This window comes from Mixophyes fleayi, chromosome 1 (genome assembly GCF_038048845.1).
Source record: "Mixophyes fleayi isolate aMixFle1 chromosome 1, aMixFle1.hap1, whole genome shotgun sequence".
NCBI classification, from domain to species: domain Eukaryota; kingdom Metazoa; phylum Chordata; class Amphibia; order Anura; family Limnodynastidae; genus Mixophyes; species Mixophyes fleayi.
In genome coordinates this window covers 396,280,317-396,306,311 of record NC_134402.1, presented here as the reverse complement: position 1 = coordinate 396,306,311, position 25,995 = coordinate 396,280,317, and the positions used below count along the sequence as shown (strand labels likewise).

General features: G+C 38.6%; 1 protein-coding gene across 2 annotated transcripts in view; it reads left to right on the top strand.

Moving 5' to 3' along the window:
* Window positions 1–25,995, top strand: part of SKIC3 (SKI3 subunit of superkiller complex) — a 124,689-nt gene that overhangs the window by 70,695 nt on the left and 27,999 nt on the right. For both annotated transcript variants that reach the window (XM_075181094.1, XM_075181103.1), the window contains exons 24-36: window positions 1,564–1,632; window positions 1,992–2,066; window positions 3,522–3,663; window positions 6,047–6,140; window positions 6,265–6,342; window positions 8,627–8,751; window positions 11,076–11,199; window positions 16,497–16,718; window positions 19,007–19,079; window positions 20,562–20,615; window positions 20,711–20,822; window positions 23,906–24,034; window positions 25,287–25,411. In XM_075181094.1, coding sequence (XP_075037195.1) covers window positions 1,564–1,632; window positions 1,992–2,066; window positions 3,522–3,663; window positions 6,047–6,140; window positions 6,265–6,342; window positions 8,627–8,751; window positions 11,076–11,199; window positions 16,497–16,718; window positions 19,007–19,079; window positions 20,562–20,615; window positions 20,711–20,822; window positions 23,906–24,034; window positions 25,287–25,411 — 1,422 coding nt within the window. The remainder of the gene's footprint in view (window positions 1–1,563; window positions 1,633–1,991; window positions 2,067–3,521; window positions 3,664–6,046; window positions 6,141–6,264; window positions 6,343–8,626; window positions 8,752–11,075; window positions 11,200–16,496; window positions 16,719–19,006; window positions 19,080–20,561; window positions 20,616–20,710; window positions 20,823–23,905; window positions 24,035–25,286; window positions 25,412–25,995) is intronic.

Sequence of the window (25,995 nt, the reverse complement as noted above, 5' to 3'; positions counted from 1 at the left end):
CTCCTGCCAATCTAAGAACGTAGCTCCAGTATGATTCCTGGAAAGAACTGTACACCAACATCACAGGCATGGAGCAGCCTCTTAGAAGATACTTAATTGTTTATATTAACAATGCAGCATATCATTATCGATTTCTGATAGTGCAGACTAACCATGAATCAAATATGCAAACAGACATGTTGAAAAGAAATGAAGTGCTAGTTAAGAAATGTAATAAAAATATTACTCTAAGTACCAGTGTCTTGCTATGGTAGATTAAATAAAAATTGTCAAGATGTGTGTAAACACTGTATATTAAAGGGGAGATAAAGTGTATTTGTGTATCAAGCTCCAGTGTTGGGGGGATAATGTAACTTTATCATTGCTCCTCAGAAGTCCACCCTACTGATCAGTATATTGGAAGTCAGGGCCATTTATTTGCACTGAAGTGTTTGGATGTTAACATTCAGGGGCCAGGCAGTCAAGGGCCCGATGGACAGTGGCAGAACCATCAAGGAGATAAATCTGCTGGGGTTGCAACTAAGCTTAAAGTTTTCCCTCTATGGTACCAGGACCTGGGTGTGTCTCACTGATGTGCTGGCAGTTCTCTAGCCATTTTTGGTCACCTATCTCTTTAGTAGGTCAGATGTTAAGGTGTTTGGGCACTGATCATTACAATTTCTACAGTTGGTCCTGGTACCCCGATCCGGACAATTTCTTGGTTCCCCAGCTCCAGTGTCTTACTCTTCAAGCAGACTTTCTGTCTCTTATGTCCTTTTTCATCAAACAAATGCAGATGGATCCAGATTAGGCAACAGGCCTTCAGACAGTGTTTCAAAAGGGCTATTACAAGCTGGTTTATTTCACATGACAGTAGGGCTTACAGAGGCACAACCTTTGGGGTAGGGGGGCTGCTTCAATGCCAGTAATCCTAACAGTAGAAGAAGGAGGGAGCATCACCCCTGAAACACAGGCAATGTATAGCCACACTTTCCTTCCCCAGTTTCGCATTGGGACCTTAAACTTAAACTGGTATTGAAGGTTCTGTCTTTAAGCCTCTCCGTTTGGTCCCCTGGTGTCTTTCACCTAGAAGGTATATTATCTTCTACCTATTGTCTTGTCTTGTAACTGTAAGTATAAAAGCCACCATTTTCATACCTGACTTTTCAGGTAACAAGGGGTCATTCACTTCAATTGGAGGAAACATGTTCACATCAGCATAGACAGGGGTTCTTCACTGTTCGTTTATTCAGAATATGAAATTCTTTACTAAGGGACATGTTGATGGCCAATTCATTAAATAGCTTTAAAAGTGGTTTTGATGCTTTTTCTTAGAAGAAGTGATTTTAATTTTTAAGAATGCATTATCGGCGTAATTTATCCAGGGAATTAACCTGGTTGCCATTTATAAGGTGACAAAATGTTTGTTTGTCCCTCTTTGAGATTAAATTGACAGCGATTTAACTTCCTCTCTATTAACATTGCTAGCATAAATAAAAATGTGTTGGACTTTTTTCGGTGGGAAGGGGGAGAAGTTTAGCCTTGTTGCCTATAACATATACTGTTTTATTTATTTTTTTCCAGCTAAGTCATCAGGCTTTCAAAGTAGCTCAGTCCCTTGACCCATCGTATGTGAGATGCTGGATTGGTCAGGTGGGTCCACTTTGACTTGATTCCATTGATACCACTGCAAAGTTTGCTGTTTGGCAGTGAGGGGACAGAAGCTTTTTTTTAACTGCACAATATAATTGTAATTTTCAAACTTGACATCACTACTGTGAAGAAGTTTGTACACAGGGTGAAATAATAATGTTAATAATGATTTTGAACACTGTATATAAGCTGAGAAATCTGTAAACATTTTCTTCAGTTATATATACATTTTTAATGTTGCTTTTTCTGCAAAAAGTACTGTAAGAATAACACCTTTGCAACAACTGCATCTGTGAGTGAGTTTTACTTAATAACACTTCAGTATAAAAATACCTACTTTTAATGTGTCGCTTTTATAGGCATTGATTGCAGAAGCTGTTGGAAGCTATGAAACCATGGATCTCTTCAGACACACCACTGAGCTCAGTATGCATGTAAGTCATTGCTAGTGTTTATGAAGCGTTCATTTTATGGGCTATTTGTGGGGGAGGAAATCGCGGCTGCGCATTTTTACCGGTAGTATGTTAAAAATATACACTCATTTTTGCTTGCACCTCTATTTCACTAAAGAAAACTTGCGCAAAAGTGTCTCAGCGACCATCAGGCTAATTGAATCTCCCCCTTAACATCCATTTTGTGTCTCCTTATTGTTTGTATTTAGTTTATAACATTATTTGTATGTGTGCTAAATATGAGGTGTGTTTCTTTTCTGCTAGCGAATGATTGTAACTAATTATTTCTAACACTGTGTTTATATATACTTGAGGATCACTTGTGGTTCTAGCAAATGTGCATCCTGCATTCGCCACTGTAATTGTGGTGGAATACAGCCAATTTAAACACACACTTCTCCAGCTAGAAATGGAAAGTGCTAACATTTAAAGCACCTATGACATCACCTAATGGACCTAGGTCATGTTGAACATATATACTCAGTTTTTGTCTTAGTCAACCAGACAAAATTATAGGTCAGGGAGAAACATAGAATGTGGATGGCCATAAAGGCCAACATCGTTAATGTAGTCTGGCTGTTAGGACATATACTCCAAAGATATAATTTCCACGCACTGTACCGCAGTAAACCTCATTCACTGTATAAGGAAGTTCTCTTTTTGTGCTGCTGTCTCTAACCACAGATTTGTTGTTGGTGGAGTAGTTATGCTTTTGGGTGAGAGTTGTGTTCCCAGTTTCCAAACATAGGGAGAGGGGGTAACTAAAGGTATATGTTCCCCCCAGTTTGTTGGACCTATCTTAGCATCAAACAGCCCAATATTATTAGGAAACAATTCGGAGGATTTAAGCACAGATCTGCCAAGCTATAGAAACATATGCATTTTGTAAGTCCCCTCACTAGATATTTTTTATTTTATTTCAGAAGAAAAGCCTGTTTAAGGAATAGGATAGTGATCATGATTAGTTTGCCGTGTGAGGTGCGGTGAACATATGTTTAGGAAGGGCATCTGATCATTGTTCTTTGGTACTGAAAAGGTGTATGAAGGTTGAAGGGCTTGTGGAAAAGGTGATAATAGGGATTGATTGGTGCAGACAGTTGTTAGGACTATACAATGGACAAATGGATATCTCCCAGCATTCTAGAATAGAATCAGGCCAAATGTCGCCACAAACCATTTCCACCCAGGCCACAACCATTTCTCATGAGGTGTTGCCACCTTTGACCACTGGAAATAAGGACTATCCTGTGTAAATTAAAAAGTGTGTGTGTGTGTCCAAGTAGATGCCGAGCAAAGAATCTGCATAACATACAAAATATAGAAGAAATATATTTGCCCATCTGTCTGTGCCCTTTCTCCCTGAAGACTGACCTGTTTATCATGTATATATGTTTTTTAACTCCTTTTTTTATTGATTTGTTGTGCCTTCGTTCACAGGCAGAGGGTGCAAAGGGATATGCTCACTGGGTCTGTACTACCCTCCAGGATAAAAGCAATAGAAACACAGAGCTTTACCGCTATAACATTGTACAGATGAATGCCATCACTGCAGCTCACCTAGCTTTGCACAAATATACAGGTAAATGACCAAAGCAGTTTCACTTAACGCACTAGCTGTGAGTATTACTAGGTGGTTCATTATGCTCATTTGTAGGGTGTGTACTCTCACTGAACAAGTGCAGTTTGCACAAACAATAATATTAAGATATTATATGAAATATACACATATCCTATTACCCATGATTCCAGCTGCTACTCACATTACTATAATTATGATAATTTGTGTCTCTTTATGTTTAACTTATCCCTAAAAGAGGACATAACTATGCCTCTTAGTGCATAGTGCTTAACATACCAGGTCAGATATTTACTTCATCTTTAAATCTGGGTAGCATATTACTTAAAGCAGAGCCTATTCATGAATCAGACCACCATTGTCAGCCCCAGGTTCCTGGGTACAAGTCTGGAAACCATAATCAGTGTTTCCTAGCAGGGAGATTGTGACTGCACAGCTATTTACCTCCTACTTCCTCTTGATGATTTTACTGGGGTCTTTATAGAGGTGGAAGAGTCCCTGGATCTAGTAAAACACAAATAGGCTGTCCAAACAGTGCCCTTAGTTCAAGCATTCTACTAAAATGCTCTAACATAAGCTTAACATATGAGCTTGCATTATCGCATGTAAACATATGGTAGTTAAATAAAAAGTTATGAAAATATAAAGAACAAAAGTGTCTATATGGGGAAGAGAAAATAAATTAAATAAAATTTGTCAAAGTGAAAAACACTCATATTTATATATAAACTTTATAAACACTTATTAGTAGAACAAATGTCAGAAAATGAGCTTACTAGCAGGACCCTCTTACTAATTTGACTGTTTATTAATACCCATCCTTGATTTATTACTAATTTAGGACAAAACCAAGCTGGGGCCACTTGGATAGACTATATTTCTAATTACAATTCATTATCATTATACACATGATTATATTATCAGCTTATTATCCATTTGATGTCATGTCATTTTTGTGGTGTTTATATTGCTCAGTGAGAATGACACATGGATTAGAATGAGAGTGTAGACCCGTAATTCCATTTTAGTCCCTATTTTCTCCAGTCAATAACTCCTGCATCAAATTTGGGGTCAGGTTGATTTTTTTTTTTATTTATAATATTTCAGAAAGATTCGTCTAGACCAGTGATGGCTAACCTGTGACACTCCAGGTGTTCTAAAACTACAAGCCCCATCATGCTTTGCCAGCTATCAGCTAGTTATCTACTGGCAAAGCAAGCTGGGGCTTGTAGTTTCACAACACCTGGAGTGTCACAGGTTAGCCATCACTGGTCTAGACAAAAGATAGAGTAATTTAAAAGAAAAAAAAGTCTTCATAAAAATACCTGTCAATAATATTTTAACAGGGATATAGAAAAATCGACTTGATACGTTGACTGTAAACTTCCCAAGATTGCAGGGACTACAGTGGGCCGTGATGCTTTGCTACGAAAATGTTTTAACTTGAATCTATTTATCTAAAATGAAAACGTTTGTGTATGCACTGCCTTTAACAAATACTCTCACTAAGGATACAAAGTCTCATCACCATATGGTTAGAATGTACAACTTCCCTGCTAGGGGTTTGGTGATTCATTTACCTATCCATTATCACACTACTGAATTTCTTGTGTATTTCTGACAATATCTACAGTTACCTTTTATTTTTAACTAGACAAAAGCAGGTAACACTTTTTTTTGTACTTGGCGCGTAATTGATGTGTTAGGCACAGGGTATTAAAGACATATTAATATAAATTTAGGACTGTGGTCTAGTCTTAGGTTTCCATTAACCAACTATTGAGATAGAGGTAAAGATATATTTTCATAGCAATTTCCACACAGAAGTCCTTGAATTTTGACATTCAGGTGGTGTTTTTCCTCTCCGAGATCAGTGTTGTATATTTCACATATTTCCATAGATTTCGGGCCTGTTGCCTTAACAAATACTTCTGTAGTTATGACAATAAATTTCATGCTAATATTTATTACTTTGACTACAGGAAACTAAAAAGATAAAAAAATTTGCTAATGGCACAATTAAGGTTCTTGGATTTTTATTATGTTTGTGCGCAAATCTTAATTGACTGCAGCTCCAATGGCATCATTCATAAAATCACATGACAAATTTGAAGATATCAGAGACCTCATGCCACCCATAAGTCCAGATTCCCACTGTCTATTTCAATAACCTCATATTTAAAAAAACAAATCCCGTTCTGTATTCTTCCATCTATTGATTTGTTGCCATCTCCACAGCAGCAATATCCACATTGTTACATCATGTTCAGACATTGAGAATGATCATTTGTCCTTTGCACAGACTTCCTGTCAACTTTTCACTAAGGATCTAAACAGGAAAATAGATTTTTATTGTGTAATGTATGCTCTTCCTCCTTTTTACCAGATCGGATTCAGAATGATTCAACAATGTTTACAATGTTGGGATATTTAAATGAACATTTAAAACTAAAGAACCAGGCAAAGGAAGCTTATGAAAGGTAATACATAAACATAATATAGCTTGGTTGACATAATCAATATGCTGGGTATAGTCAGGGTATTTAAATATAGTTGCTTTGTTTAAATAAATTAATAAATAATCCTTCTATTTATGTTTTTAAGAGCCGTTTTGATTCTCCGAGATAAAGAAGACAAAGAACATTATAATCTGGCCCTTCTGGATTATGGACGATCACTTTGGTAAAATGATTTCTTTAGTTTGTTTCTACAGCACCATATAAAGCAAGTAGGGTTAATGGGGAGTGAACTAAGGAGCAGATTGGCCGTAACAAATTATTTCATACAGTTAAAAAAAAAAAGAATATTGGTGTAAGAGAGGGAGTAGCATTTTCATGCCTCATCCCCCTCTGTGTTATAGATTAGGGATGTGAAAGAAATCGGAAGTTTATTCCCTCAACTTTTATCATCAGGGAAAAGTAAAAACAGCCAGCGGCACAACATATATACCTTATGCTTCATTATATTACTTAGGTCTTCACATTATTATTTCTCTATCATCCTAATGGAACACTGGATATAGAGTGTGGAAGCCGGGACATTGCGCACATTCAAATTTTGTGCTAAATTTCAGCTCCTCCCCCTTTAAAGCCCATTGGATGCCTTCGAGTCCTCAGTCTTTTTGTGCACCCGCCGGAGCTGGTCAAGTTTTAATGTCTGCCTATGGCAGCCTCAGAACTTACACTACATTCTACTTCTTCTATGAAAGGCATCCCTCAGCCACCACTGAGGATGCCATGAACGAACTGTGGAGGTGCTGCATGTGCATCCAGCCCTCCTCCGCCTTAGGTAGGGGCACCGGACTACACACCCGAGAAGCGACAACAAAAGTAAGTGTGATCTCCCACTTCTCCTGGATCCCAGCGGGATGAGTAAATAGTGGCGGTCAAAGTCCCTGTCAAAGAGACCAGGCGGGAAGGGCTTGAGGGTGGGCATCTTGTTCTCTATTTAATATGGTTTTCAGGTGGGGGTCACATGGGGGCTACTCTTACTAACAGACACTCATGGTAGCCATCTTGGTGCTGAGCACTGGGAGGGAGGTGAGATCCCTTCAGCACCCTTTCCCACAGACTGCAGGCCCTTTACCCTTTCCCTTGTGGGGTTATAGAATAATGGGGATTCCATTTCGGTAGTGGTAGTTATTCCTATTCCCTTAAAAGAAAAATGTTTTGAGTTTTGCTCAAACCTCTTCCTGGTCCAGAAGCCAGACTGTTCCTGCTGACCTATTCTGAACCTGAAACCTCTAAACGTGCAGGTAAGAGTGGACAGGTGCAGGATATAGTCCCTAAGGTCGGTCATCCACAGCATGGAAAAGAACAGATTCATGGTGTCCATGGACATGAAGGATGCGTACCTACATGTTGCACTTTGGGAAGGTCATGAATGCCTTCTCAGATTTCATGTTTAAAATAACCATCAGTTTCAGGACCTGTCCACTGCACCGAGCGTATTCACCAAGATCAGGGCAGTGATGGCTGCCCTTCTCAGATCCAGAGGGGTGAGGACCATTCTGTACCTCGACGATCTGCTCATCAAGGTGATTTACCGGGCATTGCTTCAGTTCCATGTTCAGGTCATGATCCGGGTGTAACAATTGCAGGTTGGATTATAAAGTTAAAAAAGTCCAACCTAAGCCCATCACAGAGAATGATCCCAACAGCATAGAGTGTTCTTACCAAATGACAAGATCCTCTTGCTACAGGGACTGGTGTGGTCCCTATTAGCTTGCTTGTGGTACCCCAACACTGGTTTCAGGGTGTTTGGACTCGTGAGGAATACAAACTTCTGATCAGTGTGCAAAGAAATAGCAATTCTTTCATGTTTAATATCCGCCCTTGTGCTCTAATTGTCAATTGACTATTGTAGTATTATTGCTTTTATAGTATCCATTGAAATTTTTTAAGAATTATTTAGTGAATTACCCATTTTTTATCAGATAACATGCCAAAATTAAAGCTGATTGTTTTATAATAAGAAAACTTGCATCGTTTCACTGAAGAAGGTAGAATTCTTTCGTACCAGATATGTATCTTATTTCTCAATAGAACAAATCAATGCATGGATCTCCAGCTGGTGATATTTTACTTGCTGTCATTTTTCATTTGAAAGACAATGTAGTTTGTGAAGAAATGTCTGGATGAGCCCTGTTATTTTTTAGTAAGAACATGTTAATGTGTTTATTCCAAAGATGCTTAGAAGATATTATCAGACTTTGCATATTTGTGTTTTTTTTCGATTTATTTATTGAGCTTTGTTAGCTTCCACCACATAGGAATGATTATTATTTATGTTCATCTTTTCTTTCTCTTAACGATTTTGAAATTAAATGTTTATAATTAGTAATTAAGTGCCAATATTTAGAGATGGAGTCTGATGTTAATGTTATTAAAGTGTGTGTGTTGCATTGACTTTTGCTGTTTGAAATGCACACAGCTCGTAACATCAAAGTGAATTTCTTATTCCTCAGTGCTGTAGGTCAATATGACGAGGCCATCCAAGCCTACACGTCCACCCCTCTTACAGAGTTTGATGGCCTCACTGGGCTGGCTCTTGCCTACTTCAAGAAAGGACTTTTGCAAGAGAGCATGAAAGGTAATCTTTTTCCTTATGTTTGAACATTGCTTATGTAAGAATTGTTTATAGTCTGCTTCTGCTTTATTTACCTTACATACTGCATGTTTTAATCGACTTTTATATCATCTTTACAGAGAACCACAATCTTTTGGAATAGTTATACTAGTGTTTAAAACACTTAAAAATCCTCAGCAATTGTAGTTTGCTTGACACTTAATGTTTGTAAGGCAAGTTTAGACAGTACGTCCCTGCAGGCTGTGCCAAAGCTCAAAGCAAGTGTGGTGGTTTCCAACTTCTCTTGTAAGTTACTCTGTGTCAATTATGAGTATGGAAATACAGTAAGGGCTAATACTGTTTATTTTACTACTCAGCCATGTGTATTCGCCTGGCATTTAACACCATAGAAATTAATACTATGTTATCACTGATTTATTTCCAAAGCAGTCATTACTTAGCAAATAGACCACATCTCCGTGCTGAAACCAGCACAATAGTTGATTGATTCTATTCAGCAATATTCTACTATGAAAGAGTTAAATTGTAAGAAAGTCTGTTAAATTAATATAGAAAATGCTAAACTATATGAAACAATTCTTATACCTTTAAAATGTTTTTTTAACAATGTTTTTCACAGTAGTACCAGATTCTTAAATAAATTTGCCAAAAATAGAACTGTTCACTGAATATCAAAAATTGTCTCAAACTGTACCTTACAGCATGAATTCATCTTTGGTGAGCACCAGTCACACACATATTCAAGGATTACACAATACAGTGTTGATTTACAATAAAACACTGAAGTGTAACATGTCCAAAAGTGCATCCAATATGCAGTTCTCATGCAGTATAACCGCAGTTGATAATCGTTGGATGCCTTTGCAAATACATCCAGAACGCAAGTGGCATGGTGCTTTTCCCATTTATTTCAAAGTTTACAATGTTTAAAAGCCCCATGAAATGAATGAGCTATTGAAATGACTAGAATTGGGCTGGTTCCCACTATTAACAAGGAAACTCACAGCATGGGGTCCCACTGTCATAGCAGATTCTCTGATTCAGGCTAATCAGCATGGAGTTGTAGTCTATTTTATTGGAGCTGGGGATCTTTCTGGCACCCCTGGGCTGGGGGTACTGGGATAAATAGGAATATTGAGATCCCAGAAATGCCAACTTTATGACCTTAGAGATCCCAGTATAATGTTAAGGGGGCCATAAATCCAATCCAATCCCCTGCCGATTATACAGATATAGTATAAAATGTAAATAAAACGCAAACACAGTTGTAAGTTACTCCATGATAACCTTGGTCATCCCTTTATTATAAATACTAAAAAGTATTTCTTTCGTCTTGTCTCGATGTACTCTGAAGGGAATTCTCTTAATATCTATTGATCTGGGTTAAAATTTAAATGAACAATTCTGGGGAGCTCTGTTCATGTCTGTGGTCCATTCAAAGTTGGTCCAAGTGCTTGTGTTAATTCCAAGTGGGTATGTACACAATGCACTCCAATGGAGGTGAGATCTTAAGGTCATAGACCTATTTTGAAGGCACTTAACTGTAGCAAGCGGAGTCCACAAAAAACACAAGGTAAGCGTATAACCATATATCCAATTTGTAGCTGGCTAATAATAGGCATATAGAAGCCAAAACAAAAAAAGTTAATGTTTCAAACATAATAGGAGATTGGCTATTTGTAAATAAGTTCAGACTTCACCAGCAGGAGATAACAAACTTAACATTAGTTCCCAGGATCAAATTTAAGACTACCGGATTCTCTGCAGCCTGATTGTGGTTTGACCAATAAAAAAACTAAAAAAAAAATTTGGTAAGGTTAATTTTGCATGTGCTTGCAGAGTTATTGTTGAATGGTACAAATACAAAATAAATAGATCTTATTCATATCTTTACTGTCAGGACCAACGATTGATCAGCAATATAGTGGCCGTGCATGCAGCTATGTGCACTAATGTAGTAGAATTCGTCCCATGTTAATGGAGACAATGTTTCTCAGGGTGTTCTTTTATTAGTTGTCTAGATAATTAGGTTATATGAAGAAACAATATGCCTATAGTTCTGGTCCTTTTCATTAAAGATTTATAAATATCCCAACAATTGAAGTGCTGGACATTTTTCCGCTTGTATAAGGTTTCCAGAACATCTATTTGCTTTAATTTCCCATCTCCCTCTCTTTAAAGCTTTGGTGCCTGTGTCTGTGCCTAAGAGTAGTTTCAATTAATTAGCTTTTGTTTAAATTTGTCTCTTAATTAGAAGCTAAGCAGGAATAGAAGCAACACTTTGTTAAATGCATCTTTTCTCATTCTGTTTACTTACATGTGATTAGTTTACAAGACGGCCTTATCTGTTTCCAAAACCGAGCAGGAGAAAGCACATATCCTCACAGCAATGGCAATAATTCAGTACAGCCAAGGTGACTCCGAGTCTTCCAAGACACTGCTCTTTAAATGGTATGTATACTAATACAGGTAACGTAGCATTGTGCTGACAGTAAGAGCAAATACAGTGACTGGAAGGGAAAATTATAATTAAAGCTGATTATCAGAGTGGAATAGGGGCACAGAGGTTAGTATGACTTTCCTTGCAGAACTGGGGTCTTGGATTCAATTCCAGTCTGTATGTTCTTCCTGTGCTGTTTCTCTGGTTGTGTCTGGGTATTCCTGCTTGCTTACCACAGTCCAAAAACTACTGGCAGGCTTATAGGCTTCCTATGACATAACACCTAGCTCTAGTATGTGCATGTATATACCTGTTGTACGGAAATGAGACCAAGCCCTACTGAGGCAGGAATCCAATGTAAATTAATTCATTTTCTGTACAGTGCTGCGTAATATGTCAGTGCCAGTGGTTAAAATGGGGGGTATACGGTGGTATGCCATACGCCACCCCTCATACTGCCTTCAAACTATTAAATTCCATTGACTTATATTTTCAATACCGCCACTTCTAAATTTCTACTTCAATCACAGGTCAGTTTGGTTTAAATAAAGAATAATGATGTTAATTCTAAAGCACTCTATGATCTGGGATGTTTACACTCCATTATCCCTGATTTGAAGTGATTTACCTTAAAGGGATTTTCCACCTTCAGTTGAGTTTATTGGATTGTACAAGAACACCTGCATTTTTTATTAAATTTGCTTCTATGCCGTGTATGCGCTGGCAGAGTTAATCTTTGTTGTTTTGTTTTGTTTTGTTTGACACAGCTCCACTATGCAGCTGCATTGTATTCATTTATATCCACCGAGCTTTGTGTCTTACTGTATGTAGGTCAGAGGTGCTCAAACCCAGGCATCAAGAGCTATGAAGAGTTCATGTTTTCAGGATTTCTTTAATGATTCACAGGAGTGTTGAGCTATTTTTCTGGGTCAGTAATTATCCCTCCTTTTTCTGCAAACAGAAATCCTGAAAACATGGCCTATTGGTAGCTTTTGAGGACTAGGTTTGGGCATCTCTGCTTAAGGCTGATAGAAAACTAACAATTCCACCTGCTGACTTAAAAACATGGCCAAAGGCATAAAGATGAAACAATGTCACTTATAAAAGTTGTAGGATGACATGTATAAACCAATAATTAAAGTCATCTCAAGGTGAAAAAGCTTTTTCATGTAAAACTGTCTGCATTTTATTTATTCTTAATTTGATCAGTAAGGAAAACTGTAGAGCTTCAATGACTTTGATTCATGCACTGAAATAATTGCTATCCTTACCTATTCATTGATAACTTCAGACAATGGACCCTTTTATTATCTCACTGAAATGCAACCTGTATAATGATCTTTTTCTGATATCCTTTGTGCTGGAGGCAACAATTCAACCCTTGTTAGCATTACAAGTCCAGGGCTTTCATAATGCAATAGTAATATTTATCGTGGTGAAATGGGTGGATATTTCAGTGTTTGCTGCTGGTATTTCAACATAGTCTTTTATAGTATATTATGATGGATTCTAGGATCAGATTCAATTAGCTGCTTGTGCCAGCTAATACAGTGAAGCTAATTTTCCCTCGCATGTCTATGGGACACGATGGAAAATGAGCAGAGATTTCTGTAAACACTCAGACGTGTCTCCGTGGACTGTTCGTGCCATATTGAATCACATTGTGCTGTCAGTGAAGATGCTGCTTTTCGGACACTCTGTGTTGTTCCCTATGAAACGTTTGCGTGTGAAAAGAGTTAAACCTGCAATTTGTACATACAGATGAGGAATGGGCTAGGTTAGATTATTTGCTCAATGTAAATGTGAGACAACAGGCTACTGTGTATTAAGGTAAATCACTGCTGTAAATAGCACAAATAAGTTATAGAAGGTGGAGCGCCTCTTACTCTTCTCGTACTAGAAGTAAAGCTCGATATGCAGACAAGTTATTATTACATTCTACGTTATGCAGCCTTAGGGGGGAATTCAATTCTCCCTGAAGTACCGCAGCGTTTGTTATTACCGTTATTACGATAATATTAACCTGACTTTCTTCTCGTAGCTGAGGGAGCTGCAAGCAAAAAGCCGGCGTTAAAACTACCGTAATAACGGTAATTATGCGCACTATCACCGCAGTAACGGTAATTATGCGCACTATCACCGCAGTAACGGTAATTATGCGCACTATCACCGCAGTAACGGTAATTATGCGCACTATCACCACAATAACGGTAATTATCCGCACTATCACCGCAGTAACGGTAATTATGCGCACTATCACCGCAGTAACGGTAATTATGCGCACTATCACCGCAGTAACGGTAATTATGCGCACTATCACCGCAGTAACGGTAATTATGCGCACTATCACCGCAGTAACGGTAATTATGCACAGTAACGGTAATAATGCGCAGGCCGCGTTACTTTTAAAAGTAACGCGGCCAATTGCATATTCCCCTTAATGTGTGACTTGCAGAATTATTAAACAATCACAAACCATAGATTGTGCCTTGCAGTATTCACATTTATGTTACTGAAACTAGCTGAATCATTCCCACCATTTCCTTGGGTCAAAGAAGGACATGATTTTTTATAAACCAAGAGAGATGACTGCTCAAAACAGGTAAAATAGAAATATAGTCCAAATATTAATCAAATAAGGAACAAATTGTGCTAACGAGTAAATATAAACAAATAAGGAACACATTGTGAAGGGTGGCCATTGGGGATTATTATTATTATCGTTTATTTATAAAGCGCAATAAAGGGTCTGCAGCGCTGTACATAGAGAATACAGTAAAACAGTACAAGAAGTGCACAGCGGGGACTAGTGCTTTACAAAAACTAGAGATGGGGGAGCAAAATAGCACAATATAATTAGATCATCTAATTAATCAAAATGGATAAACCCATCTAACATCACCAGATTAAACCAGGCTTGATAGATCATTCACATAATTGGTATCAATACTGGGCAAAAAGTCCTGGATTTACTGATATGAATAAAAAAAAGTTATGAGCATATAAATATTCTGTAGACTGTAAGCTCCCACGATCATGGACCACTTCCCTTGTGTTCTCCTCTCATTACTTAATCCACCAAATCACATGTGTCTTCCCTTCTGTCCTCAACCAGTGGCTCTGATCCTGTTTGCTGCGCCCACTCTCCCAGGTACAGGCTCGGATTTTGCTATTTTACTCCCCCATCTCTAGTTTTTGTAAAGGACTAGTCCCCGCTGTGCACTTCTTTCCATACTGGTTTTGACTACAGGTTTGTGGTATCCTATACTGTTTTCCTATTTTGTAGTGTACTGTTTTTGCCTTTATTGTAATAGCCTGTATTGCCTTGTACTGTTTTACTGTATCCTCTATGTACAGCGCTGCAGTCCCTTTGTCGCCCTTTATAAATAAACGATAATGATAATAATCCCCAATGGCCAATCTTCACAATGTGTTCTTTGTGTGAAACTGCTCTGATTAATCTTATACTGATTTCTCTATTGTTTGCCTTTTGTTCCAAGCGTTAAGTGAAATGGGAGTTTAGATAGTTTTATATATATATATATATATATATTATACATACTTACAAATTTATGTAGACGTTTTAGAATGGCAAATACTTAATATAAAGATAGAGATAAAGTTGTAATCCCGAAGGAAGGTATTTCAATAATCCCATTGAAGGGTCCAGCAATCAGCCACATTTAGACACCTTCCTTACGGATAATGACTAATTGAGAAGAATTGCTTGCATGTGGCTGCACTACAAATATAGGGGCTGATACAGTTGTCTGCCTCTGCAATAGTTTGGTGAGTATTCCGCAGCGATCACATATCTCAGATCCGCAGTGTTTTACAGCGTAGTACCCGGAAATGTGCACAGACTGACATTGCAATGATGAGTGACGACACATCGCAGTTAAATTGGCCCCATAGTTTTAAATATGGAATGGTATGGGTACTTTTACATATTTATTTGTGAATGTTCGCAGTACTTTCAGTATTTTATTTAAAAAAATGTATTTAGGAATTAGTTGTCCTTTAGCATAAAATCTGTATACTTTTATGACATCTCATCTAGTATGTATAGCAAAGATTAGTGCAAATTGGTGTAGGACATCATAGCATGTACATAAATGTGTAGGACAACATGAGGAATTTTATATTATAATTATATAATACTGTATAATAGCATAGGTGTGAGGGAGTTACCTGTGCTTTGGGCATCCTAGGGGTGTTGAGCCTGATAGCAGGTGCATCACAAGTACCACTTGTTGTTTCAAATCTGCCAAACATGGTTTATGGTTCGTTTTGCATTTCGTAATTCATTGCAGTATAATGCTGTGTACATAGCATGTTCATGGCAGTGCCTCCGCATTGCAGTATAATGTGTACATAGCATGTTCTTGGCAGTGCCTCAGCATTGCAGTATAATGCTGTGTACATAGCATGTTCATGGCGGTGCCTCAGCATTGCAGTATAATGTGTACATAGCATGTTCTTGGCAGTGCCTCAGCATTGCAGTATAATGCTGTGTACATAGCATGTTCATGGCAGTGCCTCAGCATTGCAGTATAATGTGTACATAGCATGTTCTTGGCAGTGCCTCAGCATTGCAGTATAATGCTGTGTACATAGATTGTTCTTGGCAGTGCCTCAGCATTGCAGTATAATGTGTACATAGCATGTTCTTGGCAGTGCCTCAGCATTGCAGTATAATGCTGTGTACATAGATTGTTCTTGGCAGTGCCTCAGCATTGCAGTATAATGTGTACATAGCATGTTCTTGGCAGTGCCTCAGCATTGCAGTATAATGCTGTGTACATAGATTGTTCTTGGCAGTGCCTCAGCATTGCAGTATAATGTGTACATAGCATGTTCTTGGCGGTGCCTCAGCATTGCAGTATAATGCTGTGTACATAGATTGTTCTTGGCGGTGCCTCAGCATTGCAGTATAATGCTGTGTACATAGCATTATCTTGGCAGTGCCTCAGCATTGCAGTATAATGCTGTGTACATAGCATGTTATTGGCGGTGCCTCAGCATTGCAGTATAATGTGTACATAGCATGTTCTTGGCGGTGCCTCAGCATTGCAGTATAATGCTGTGTACATAGCATGTTCATGGCAGTACCTGAGCATTGCAGTATAATGCTGTGTACATAGCATGTTCATGGCAGTGCCTGAGCATTGCAGTATAATGCTGTGTACATAGCATGTTCATGGCAGTGCCTGAGCATTGCAGTATAATGCTGTGTACATAGCATGTTCATGGCAGTGCCTCAGCATTGCAGCCTATGATATTTTATGTGTGTGCTTTGTGTTCACAGCTCTGTACTGAAGGAATCCAGCATTGAAAGTCTTAAAGCTCTGTGTGCTTTGGGTCTGGCAAAGCATGACGTTACCCTGGCGACAGCTGCTCTTAATGAGCTACTCAAGCATGTTAAAATTAAGGATAATGTCTATGAGAGATGCCTTATTACATCTGCCACATATGCTCTGCAAGGAAGGAGCGTTGCTGTGCAGAGACAAGCCTGCAAAGCAATACACAGGTATGGCAATACAAAATGTTACAGTTCTGATGAATACTGTGTAAATGAAAAAGCTGATTTGTGATTATTGATTCCATGATAAGACTTTTAGTCACTGGACCTTATTTACAACACGCTAAACAGCTGCTGTGCCTTAATTTCCACTTCAAGTGCATTGGCTAGCAGTGCAGGATGGGGGAGGAGCAAGCACAAGATAACTGTGCCCAACTCTGTCTGTACCTGTGTACAGTAGCAAATGTCAAACTTCTTTTAAGACTGGTTCATTCTGCTGCCAACGTGTAGTTCATGCAGTATGATTTCTCCATACATAATCTTAAACAGTAAGCTATTGATAAGTTCTACTTTGAATACTATTGCTAACCGCATGGAATCATTGAAGTATATGACATTACGGGGAGAACCACAGTGTACACCAAGTGACAGTTGCTAGTGATTTATGATTAATTAAAACAATTTAAAATTGATGAATCAACAGCATCTATAGTGTGAGCAGAAGTAATTGTCAGTTGCAGAAAAGACATATATGGCTGAATAGCGGAGAACTGCATGTGATAGTTACATCTGCTCAGACGATAGATGCTTCACTGTGTAGTAAAAGAAAATACCGGTCAGCGTGAAACATCCCCAAATCCTTAACCAGCCCCAGCATTTGACAGCCTGGTGGGTTTTTACTATAAATGGGAACAGGATCTAGGATAACAAACGAACGCAGTATTATTATTATTATTATTATCATTTATTTGTAAGGCGCCACAAGGTTTCCGCAGCGCCGTACATGGTACGGATAGTAGACTATACGGGGTAAAACAGTACAGAACAATAAACACAAAGTACCAGTACTTCAGAAACTGCAGGCAGGCAGATACAGTAGAGACGGAGTGGAAGAACAGGTATGGAGACAGGAGGGAAGAGGGGTCCTGCTCATACGATCTTACATCCTAAAGGAGGGTGAACAAAATCAGGCACAGAAGGGAGCCAGTGAAGCAACGGGGAGAGAGAAAGGGGCCAGGGGAGAAACAGACGAGGTGAGAGGTTAAGTGGATGGTTGGTAGGCCTTAAGGAACAGGTGAGTTTTAAGTGCCCGCTTGAAGGAGCACAGATTGGGTGAGAGACGGATGGAGTTAGGGAGGACGTTCCTGTGAAGGGGGGCAGCGCGGGAGAAGTCTTGGATTCTAGAGTGGGAAGAGGTGATCAGAGTGGAGGAGAGGTGGCGATCATTGGCTGAGCGCAGGGAGCGGGCGGGAGTGCAGTAAAATGATCAAAGCTAGGATTTCCCTTCTCTGCCATCAAATTCACAAGTCAATTTGCTGAGTGCAAATTATCGTACACCTCAGCTTGTGGAAAGGAATGCCCCTGAAAATGCTTCCACCCTTTATCTCAGGACAGTCAACTCCCTTGGCACAAAGAAACCTTTGTTCTGCACTGCTCTGCAAAACTGTGTATTCCGGTGCGTATTTTCTATACTTCAGTGGGAGTCGCCTTCATTCCAACCAATTCTTCCCCTCTGCCTCCTCCTCCCCCACAAATGCAGTCATTTCGCTCCACAAATCCAGCACCAAAGTGGAATCTAGACGTATTTTTGCAAATCAAGGTGTATAGTGGATCCAGGCTGTATTTGCACTTTAGAGCGACCTGCTTTGCTCTTAATGAATGACCTCAGTGTCTATAACGTTTAAACACAATACCTCAGTTCACTTGATGGAGTTGGGGCTGTAGGGAGTGTGTATATTTTCTTCAATTAAAATATATTTTTATAGGAGGTGTAACCCCTAGTCCATTGTGTATGGACCACCACGGGTGGGGGGTGGTAAAGACACCACTCATAGTCCCATCAATTACCTAGATCCCCACGGCCTAGTGGCCTCTTCACTGAATTGGCAATGGCTTCAATGTTGAAAGAACAGGTGCATTTAGTATATGCCCACTTAACATATACTATATACGTACTGAGCGGTATTTTAAATGTTCTTCCCTGTTTTAATAGATGGAGAGCTCTCAACTCTCCTGGATGATAGCACTTTGTGGGGCAAATTTCCTATAAGTAATTTCTGAGCTAGTCTATTATGTCTGTGTATTGACGAGGGATCTCTTGTAGATTTTTCAGAGCCGTTGGGAAGGCAATGTTTTATTCCACAAAGCTATTTCAGTTGTCATAGTTATTATGATTTTGCTGCATACCTGTCTGTCTATCCACAGGTGAACATTCTCTCCTAGACTAGCCGAGCAATTGTACCAAATCTGCCACATTTAAATCTTATTCCTGTCTGTTCTGATTTTCTCTTATTTAGCTACCCAGGAAATCCTGAGCTGTGGTCTCTCTTATCGAGGATTGTTCCCCAACACGCTCCCAGATATGCCAAGGTAACCACAGTAATCCTGCACGGTTGCCACGATAAACACCAGACAACTTTTTCCTTCAGAAGTGCACTTTAATCTGTTCCTTTCCAAGTTGCTTCAGTCGCTTAGACTATTAAAATGAATTCATGGTTCTCAATATCTTAGGCCAGTGGTTCCCAAACAGTGCATTGTGTCTCCCTGGGGTGCCGTGGCGATCTCACAGGGGTACTGCGGCCAGGGCCGGTGGTAAGCAAGGCAGGGGACTACTTGGTAACTATTTTGGCTTAGGGGTGCCTTGAAACCATTATGGAGACCCTAAGGGTGCCTCGAACTAAAAAAAGTTTGGGATCCACTGTCTTAGGCTCTTCCCAGAAGCTGCTAGACATGTGATTCTAAGTAAATCCTGTACAGCAAAGTGTAGAGGACCTTGGTGAATTTTGTTTCAATGTTATTGTTTTGTATTTCAAATACTCATCTCCAATAGATTATAACATTTACAGTAATAACAGAAAAGCTTCCAGTGGAGAGAATAAGAGAAATTCTGCTGTTGGTCAGTACTGAAACTTCTTATTATCCTTTCCTTATTATTAACTACAATCAGGGTGCAGACCTTTAATGGGCCCTGTATTCTGGCTGTAGTTTTAGCAGACTTGTCTTTTCTTACAGCTAATATGAAGGAACAGTGTCTTTGTGTTAGCAGCATAAAAAGGGAGATCAGTAATGTTTTCTGGGACCTCAGTTGGGATGGGTGGGGTAGGTTATAAGTACACTGATTAATCCGACAACACTTACCCCGACATGCAATGCAACCAATCCCGATGCCTGAAGAATCCCTCGAGACTTGATGACGTCACTTACATCCGCGACGCTGTTATTGCTGCTATTAAGGTGGTAATGTAAGTATGCGGCCACGGACAATATACAACGCTTTGAAAAGTACGTTGTCCGTGGCCGCATACTTGCATTACCCCCTTAACATCAGCGATAACGGCGTCGCGGATGTGACGTCATGAAGTCGCGCCGGATTCTTCAGACATCGGGATTGGTTGCAATGGCTTCTCACAGCAGTCGTCATCCATCCTCTTCAGAAAGGAGACCTTCGGAGTCGTCATGTCGAGGTAAGTGTTGTCGTGGTAGTCAGCAGCATAGATATGCTGACTACCCCCTGTTGGGATTGTACCACACAAGTTACATATTTGTGGTTTGAGTGAGTATCTATCTCAGTTGTACTTTCTCATGATTGTTGTAGTGTATTTCACATCTCCATCATTGTGTACTTACACCTCACCGCACAAAGGGTGCTTTCTTTAAATAAAAGGGAGGGGGGTGTCTTGCGGATTTTCACAATCTTTGAATAATAGGGTGAGATTAATTATAGCTGGTATCTGTAATATAATGGTGTACATTGTGCTAAAAGATTTTGTAGTTTTCTGTTTATTGTACTAGGTAAAATGAACACTTACATAATGATTTGATTATACTATGTTATGATTCTCCGTTCCGTAGGGTGGAGCAGGCGCTGGCATTGTTGCGCACACTCTTAACTTAAGTCAAGCAAAGGTAAGTGTGTGTTTGCGTGCGTGTGTGTGTTTTTTGGTATTAGGAAATATGCTCCAACCATCCGAACAAACACTTATCCCAGTCTTCTTCTCCAGACTTCACTGTTATACACAGCAGTAAATGAATTGGCAGCTGGGTCTCTGGCATCTGACAATGAGAAGCAAAACGCTTTGAAAACCTTGCAAAGAGCCGCACTTTTATTTCCAGGTACTTAGGCTTTGTATTGTTTTACTTTTGTTTGTGTGGTTGTTGTTGAGAAAGGTAAGAAACTTATGTCAAAGTTCACTGTGCTTGTATATTATGGATGTTGTTTATGATGTTCTTATATAGCTTGTGGGGTACATTATGCCATGTATCACAAATATTTACAGGTAGTTGTGGGACTGTAAAACTGTGATTATGATGCCTTTTAGAGATATGTATTATTATATCACACATAAACAAGACAAAGAAACAAAGCATTTAACAACCTCTAAGAGCCACAGAGACCATCATGGCTGCTCATACCATAGACTCTATTTGATCTTTTAGTTTTTTTTGGATTTAGTATAGCCATATTAGTTACCATCTAGTTTTAAGTCAAAAATAAACTTTTAGAGGCTTTTAGATGATGTGCTCGTTGCTTTCTGCCTGTGATCATCCTCCATCTTTAATCTTACTTTTCTTCATTTTTGTTCTTCTAAGTTCACTTGTTTTGTCTCACTTACTGACTATGCCATTTTCTCAAGTTTTGTCTTCGTTATTTATTTGTCAGCCGCCTCCTTCAGAGACCTTTGCATCAAACAAGTTAGAAAAAACACGCGAATAAGGCCAAATTAGTTTTCAAAGGAGGTAGAAGTCATTTATTTTAGTAAAGATAAGCTGACTCACACAATGAAGATAAAGTAGTAAGAAGTCAGATATGCAAACGCTCAAACTCAAGGGAAAATGGTGTATTTAGTAAGGAAATGGGACAAACCCTTTTCAATATATTATTGAGAGAAGAGAAAAAGAGGAATAGTTAGACTACAGGTGAAGGGAAAGCACTTGTGGAGTGAAAAAAGAGAATAGCACTTCATCTGAATAAGTATTTCTGTTACGGATAAAGGGGTAAGCAGCAGGAATATTGTTGTAAATAAGATAGCAATCAGTCCAAATACAGAGCGAGCAGAGGATCTTGGCATAACTCTCAGAACTGAAAGTACACAAGCCAGTGGGGAAAGTGGAGGCAGAGAAGAGGCTGGTATCTACAGACCAGTGAGCCTGACAGCAGCAGTGGTAAAACAGATAGAATACTGCTGAAAGAAAGACTCATAGAAAATATAAAATCCAAGATCTCAAGCAGTATGCGTTTACTAGGGGATGTCATGTCAAACAAGTTCAATTTTTTTTTTTTTTTAATAGTTGTCCAAGGTAATAAATAGATCAGTGAAACCGTAGATGTAGCATATGTAGATTTTAGTAAGGCACTTGACAATGTCTCACATTAAAGACTAGTAAATAATTGGAATGTTCCTTGTTGTAGAATAAATGACAGAGAGTTGTAATAAATAGAATATATTCATAAGTAGGAGAGGTGGCTGGTGAAGGACCCTGAAAATCTCTATTTGGACCCAGTCCTCTTTAATATATTTAATGGTGACATTACAACTTTTAGAGGTAATGTATGCATTTTTGTAGTAGTAACAAACATATGTAGCAGGATTGACTAAAATTATTGATGATCTAAGGCAATTAGAGGGATGGTCAAATATTCAAACTACAGTTCAGTGAGGAAAATGCTGTCGCATCTCTACACTGTCTCTACGCTATCGTGGGTGTCAGTGTGCATACTGACACAAGTGCTGGACGCTGTTCTCAGTGTGGAGTGTGTATGTTCTCCCCATGTAATCAGGGGTTTCCTGCAGATTTCCTCCCACACAGCCCAAAAACATACTGGTAGGTTAATTGCCTTCTGACAACAATGGACCCCAGTGTGTGTGGTAGGGAAATTAGACTGTAACCTCCAATGGGGCAGGGATTGATGTGAATGATTCCATAGAATAGCAGCTGAGTGCGCCCAGGGTGGCTGATCACTGCAACAATGTAATGTGCTTTGTGTTTTACTACTAGGAGAAAGGCACTGTATAAATAGAGAACTTGTAGTAGTATTATTATTATTATTATTATTATTATTTGTATTTGTATTATTATTATGATAATGATGATGAAATGAAAACTCATGTCCTCGGGTCTCAAATATCCAAAGGCTGGACATTAGTATTAAAACACAAACATGGAAACTACTGAGGATGGAGACCTGGGAGTCATTATTTCAGGTACTTGTGGCCTTTTGCTTTTTATGATTGAGTTACTCCTAATATCCATAAATGTAATAGCAGAGCTATATTACTCCCATTATATTTTGATACTCTACTGCCCTCTTGTGTATTCTTCAGATTCAACACTTTTTAAACTAAATCAGCATTGCTTAAAGGAGAATATTGATAACTTAAATGATTATCTTTTATTTGTATAGTGCAACACACACACACTACAGTCCATTTTGTCAGAAACCAATTAACCTACCAGTATGTGTTTGGACTGTGGGAGGAAACCCACCCAAACACAGGGAGAATAATATACAAACTTAACACACATAGGGACTTGGTCAGAATAGAACTCATGGCCCGGGACCGTAAGGCAGCAGTGTCGACAACTCTAATTAGAAGAGATAAAAAATGTAAGTAAAGGAGTAAACATTCATTGTTACCACCCAAGTTGCATAACAGCAGGGTGCGTTGAACTGCTGAAATTCAAAATTCTTGTGCAGCAGCAGAACGACCCCCCCCCCCCCCCCCCCCACCACCACCACCACCACCACGTGTGCTGAAGGGGAGAGGATCTACCAAATGTAAGGTGCTGCTCATTTGGAGGAAGGTTTAATATCAGATATTTTAGGTGGACATCTTTTTTTAAACTGACAAATTGCATTTTTCTGTAACGACCATGAGTTTTTTGGTGCTATAGATCGTTAGATAGATTTTGTTCTGTTTTATTTGTTAAAAGCAATGTTGTTATTTACTTTGGGATTGTTCACTCTTGCAAGTTCGGTTTTGATGTGCTTGTAACTATTTGCTTATACCAAAATGCTTCTCTGGGTCATACTTCATGTGACCATATTTCTCCATTCTGAGGAGGTCCATTTCCTCACTTCACATGCTGGTTAAGTCTTTAGATAGATAGATCTTTATATGAAAGCTTTTATACTTTTTGTCTACCCTCAATGTGTTTTTAAGATGTGGTAATTTATAATATATTTTTCTTTACAGATAATCCTGCAGTATGGGCTGGATTAATGGCCGCATGTCAAGTGAGATATACTGCTTCCTACCTCAGCAAAGCACCTGCCAAACACACAGAACTTAATTATAACTTTCTATCTTCTATTAGATCCAAGAGTGAGTATCCACTGATATAGTGACATCCCATTCTTCATAACAAGTAATGCTTAGTCATGATTGTTATTGCCTGGGTGCTTTAAATATCCATTGAAGGAGAGAGGAAGTTTTTCACCCCATATTGACAAGGTTTTCGCCCTCAAGTGACTTTAAATCGTTGGTTTGTACATACCCTCCTGTGAATTGTAGATTTCCGCGGGAGAACTTTCGGTAATTTAGGAGTATCCCAGATATTCCTGGAAAGTAGGCAAATATAACTACCCTACCTTTGTTAAGGACTAGTGCCATAAAACGGCTGCTACCTGCAGTGATAATTCTGTCATTCTTATTTAATGGCATATGTGTGTGTGTGTGTATATGTATATATATATAATATGATTGTTCATGCCTTTGATTAGTGTCATTCTAATTTTTCTTTTTCGATAAACTGCTTAAGTAATCAGTGTCAGAATAATGCAAAAAATAGATGTGTAAATCAATCATACATAGCTCATTATCCACCAATTCATGTAGCCATTTTGCAACCCACAGTGATGAAATATCTGTTAGGAAACATGCAGTGATGGCATTATGTTAATTCTGCATTGTAAGAGAAGATGTATTAATGTCTTTCAAAGAGATAAAATGGTGTAATTTATGTTAATGCAGGGTTCCTATGATATCCACTGCTTCTACCTCAGCGATAAAAGCCATAATGTCAATCAAACTGATTTAAGCAAAGGCAGTCTATAAGACTGCATAGGTCTAATGTGTGATGTCATTCCAGATTGTTACAAGTTACACTCAAAATTGCCAGAAAGATGATAGCTAGGTATTAAATATGTATTATACAGCTCCCCTGGTTTATGCTTTAGCTTATCACATAATTGTTCTCTTTATAGGATATCTCCACACAGCCTTAACATTTTATTCTGGGCAGTATTCAAGCTGGTGGGTCCCTGAAGACTGTAGTGGTGTGTCAATGTATTTTTTTTGTTTGATTTAACAGATTAAAGTATCCCTTGAATTTATTTGAGATAGTCCTAAGAGTGCACATACCACAGTTTGAGAAGCTAGGTTCTAAAATGTGCTCTGTATGTAATAGAAAAAAGCAATAGGTAATTGGACTGCATAAGAGCAACTAGTTCTCTATGACCTTAGTAGTTTGGACACCGACCTTTATATAATCTTTATCTTTGTTGGCCATAGTATGTTACTGTATAAGAGATTGTAGTGTTTCCACAAACTCATATGTCCATTTTCTGATGTGCAGTTGGCAGAGCAAAGAAACTTCCTGATAGTTATGTTTTGTCTCTGGAGACGTGGTCATTGTGTCAAGCTATTTATTCACTGAATGATCAGAATAGACTCTCGGAGGCTGAAGCTCTTTGCACCAAGGTAAGATTTTATGTTGAGTGCATTTTATGTTGTTATATTGCAGTGCATGCTCAGGTGGTGTGGTGTACTCTATTTCACTATTGGAATGGGACTGTGTTATTTATATATGTTCAAACTGATTAATCACAGACAAATCCTTTTTTTTTTTTTTTTTGTAAAGATGAAGAAATGGGATTATAGATGCAATCAAGTTTTTGTTTGCAAGTGGTAACCATCCTAATATAGTAATAATAGGGGCCCTAGTAGAGTTGAATTCAGGAAAAGACCCCTATAAGAAAAAAGCTCATTTACACACATAAGTTCAGTCGGATGCATCTCAACATGTGTCTAGCCGGACAACACTACCATTTCCACTGTGTACAGTGGATATAAAAGTCTTCACACCATTATGTAAATTTCAGCAGTTTGTGTTTTAAAGCCTGAAATCAAGATCAATCAAGTAAGACCCTATTTTCACCTTTAATGTGAACTTGCAACCAACAACATTCAAATGAAAAATAGAGAACAATTTTTAAGAAAATGTTTTTAAAAAAACCTTTCATACCTTGCTTTTATTATAGCAGCGAGTCTTTTTGAATAAGTCT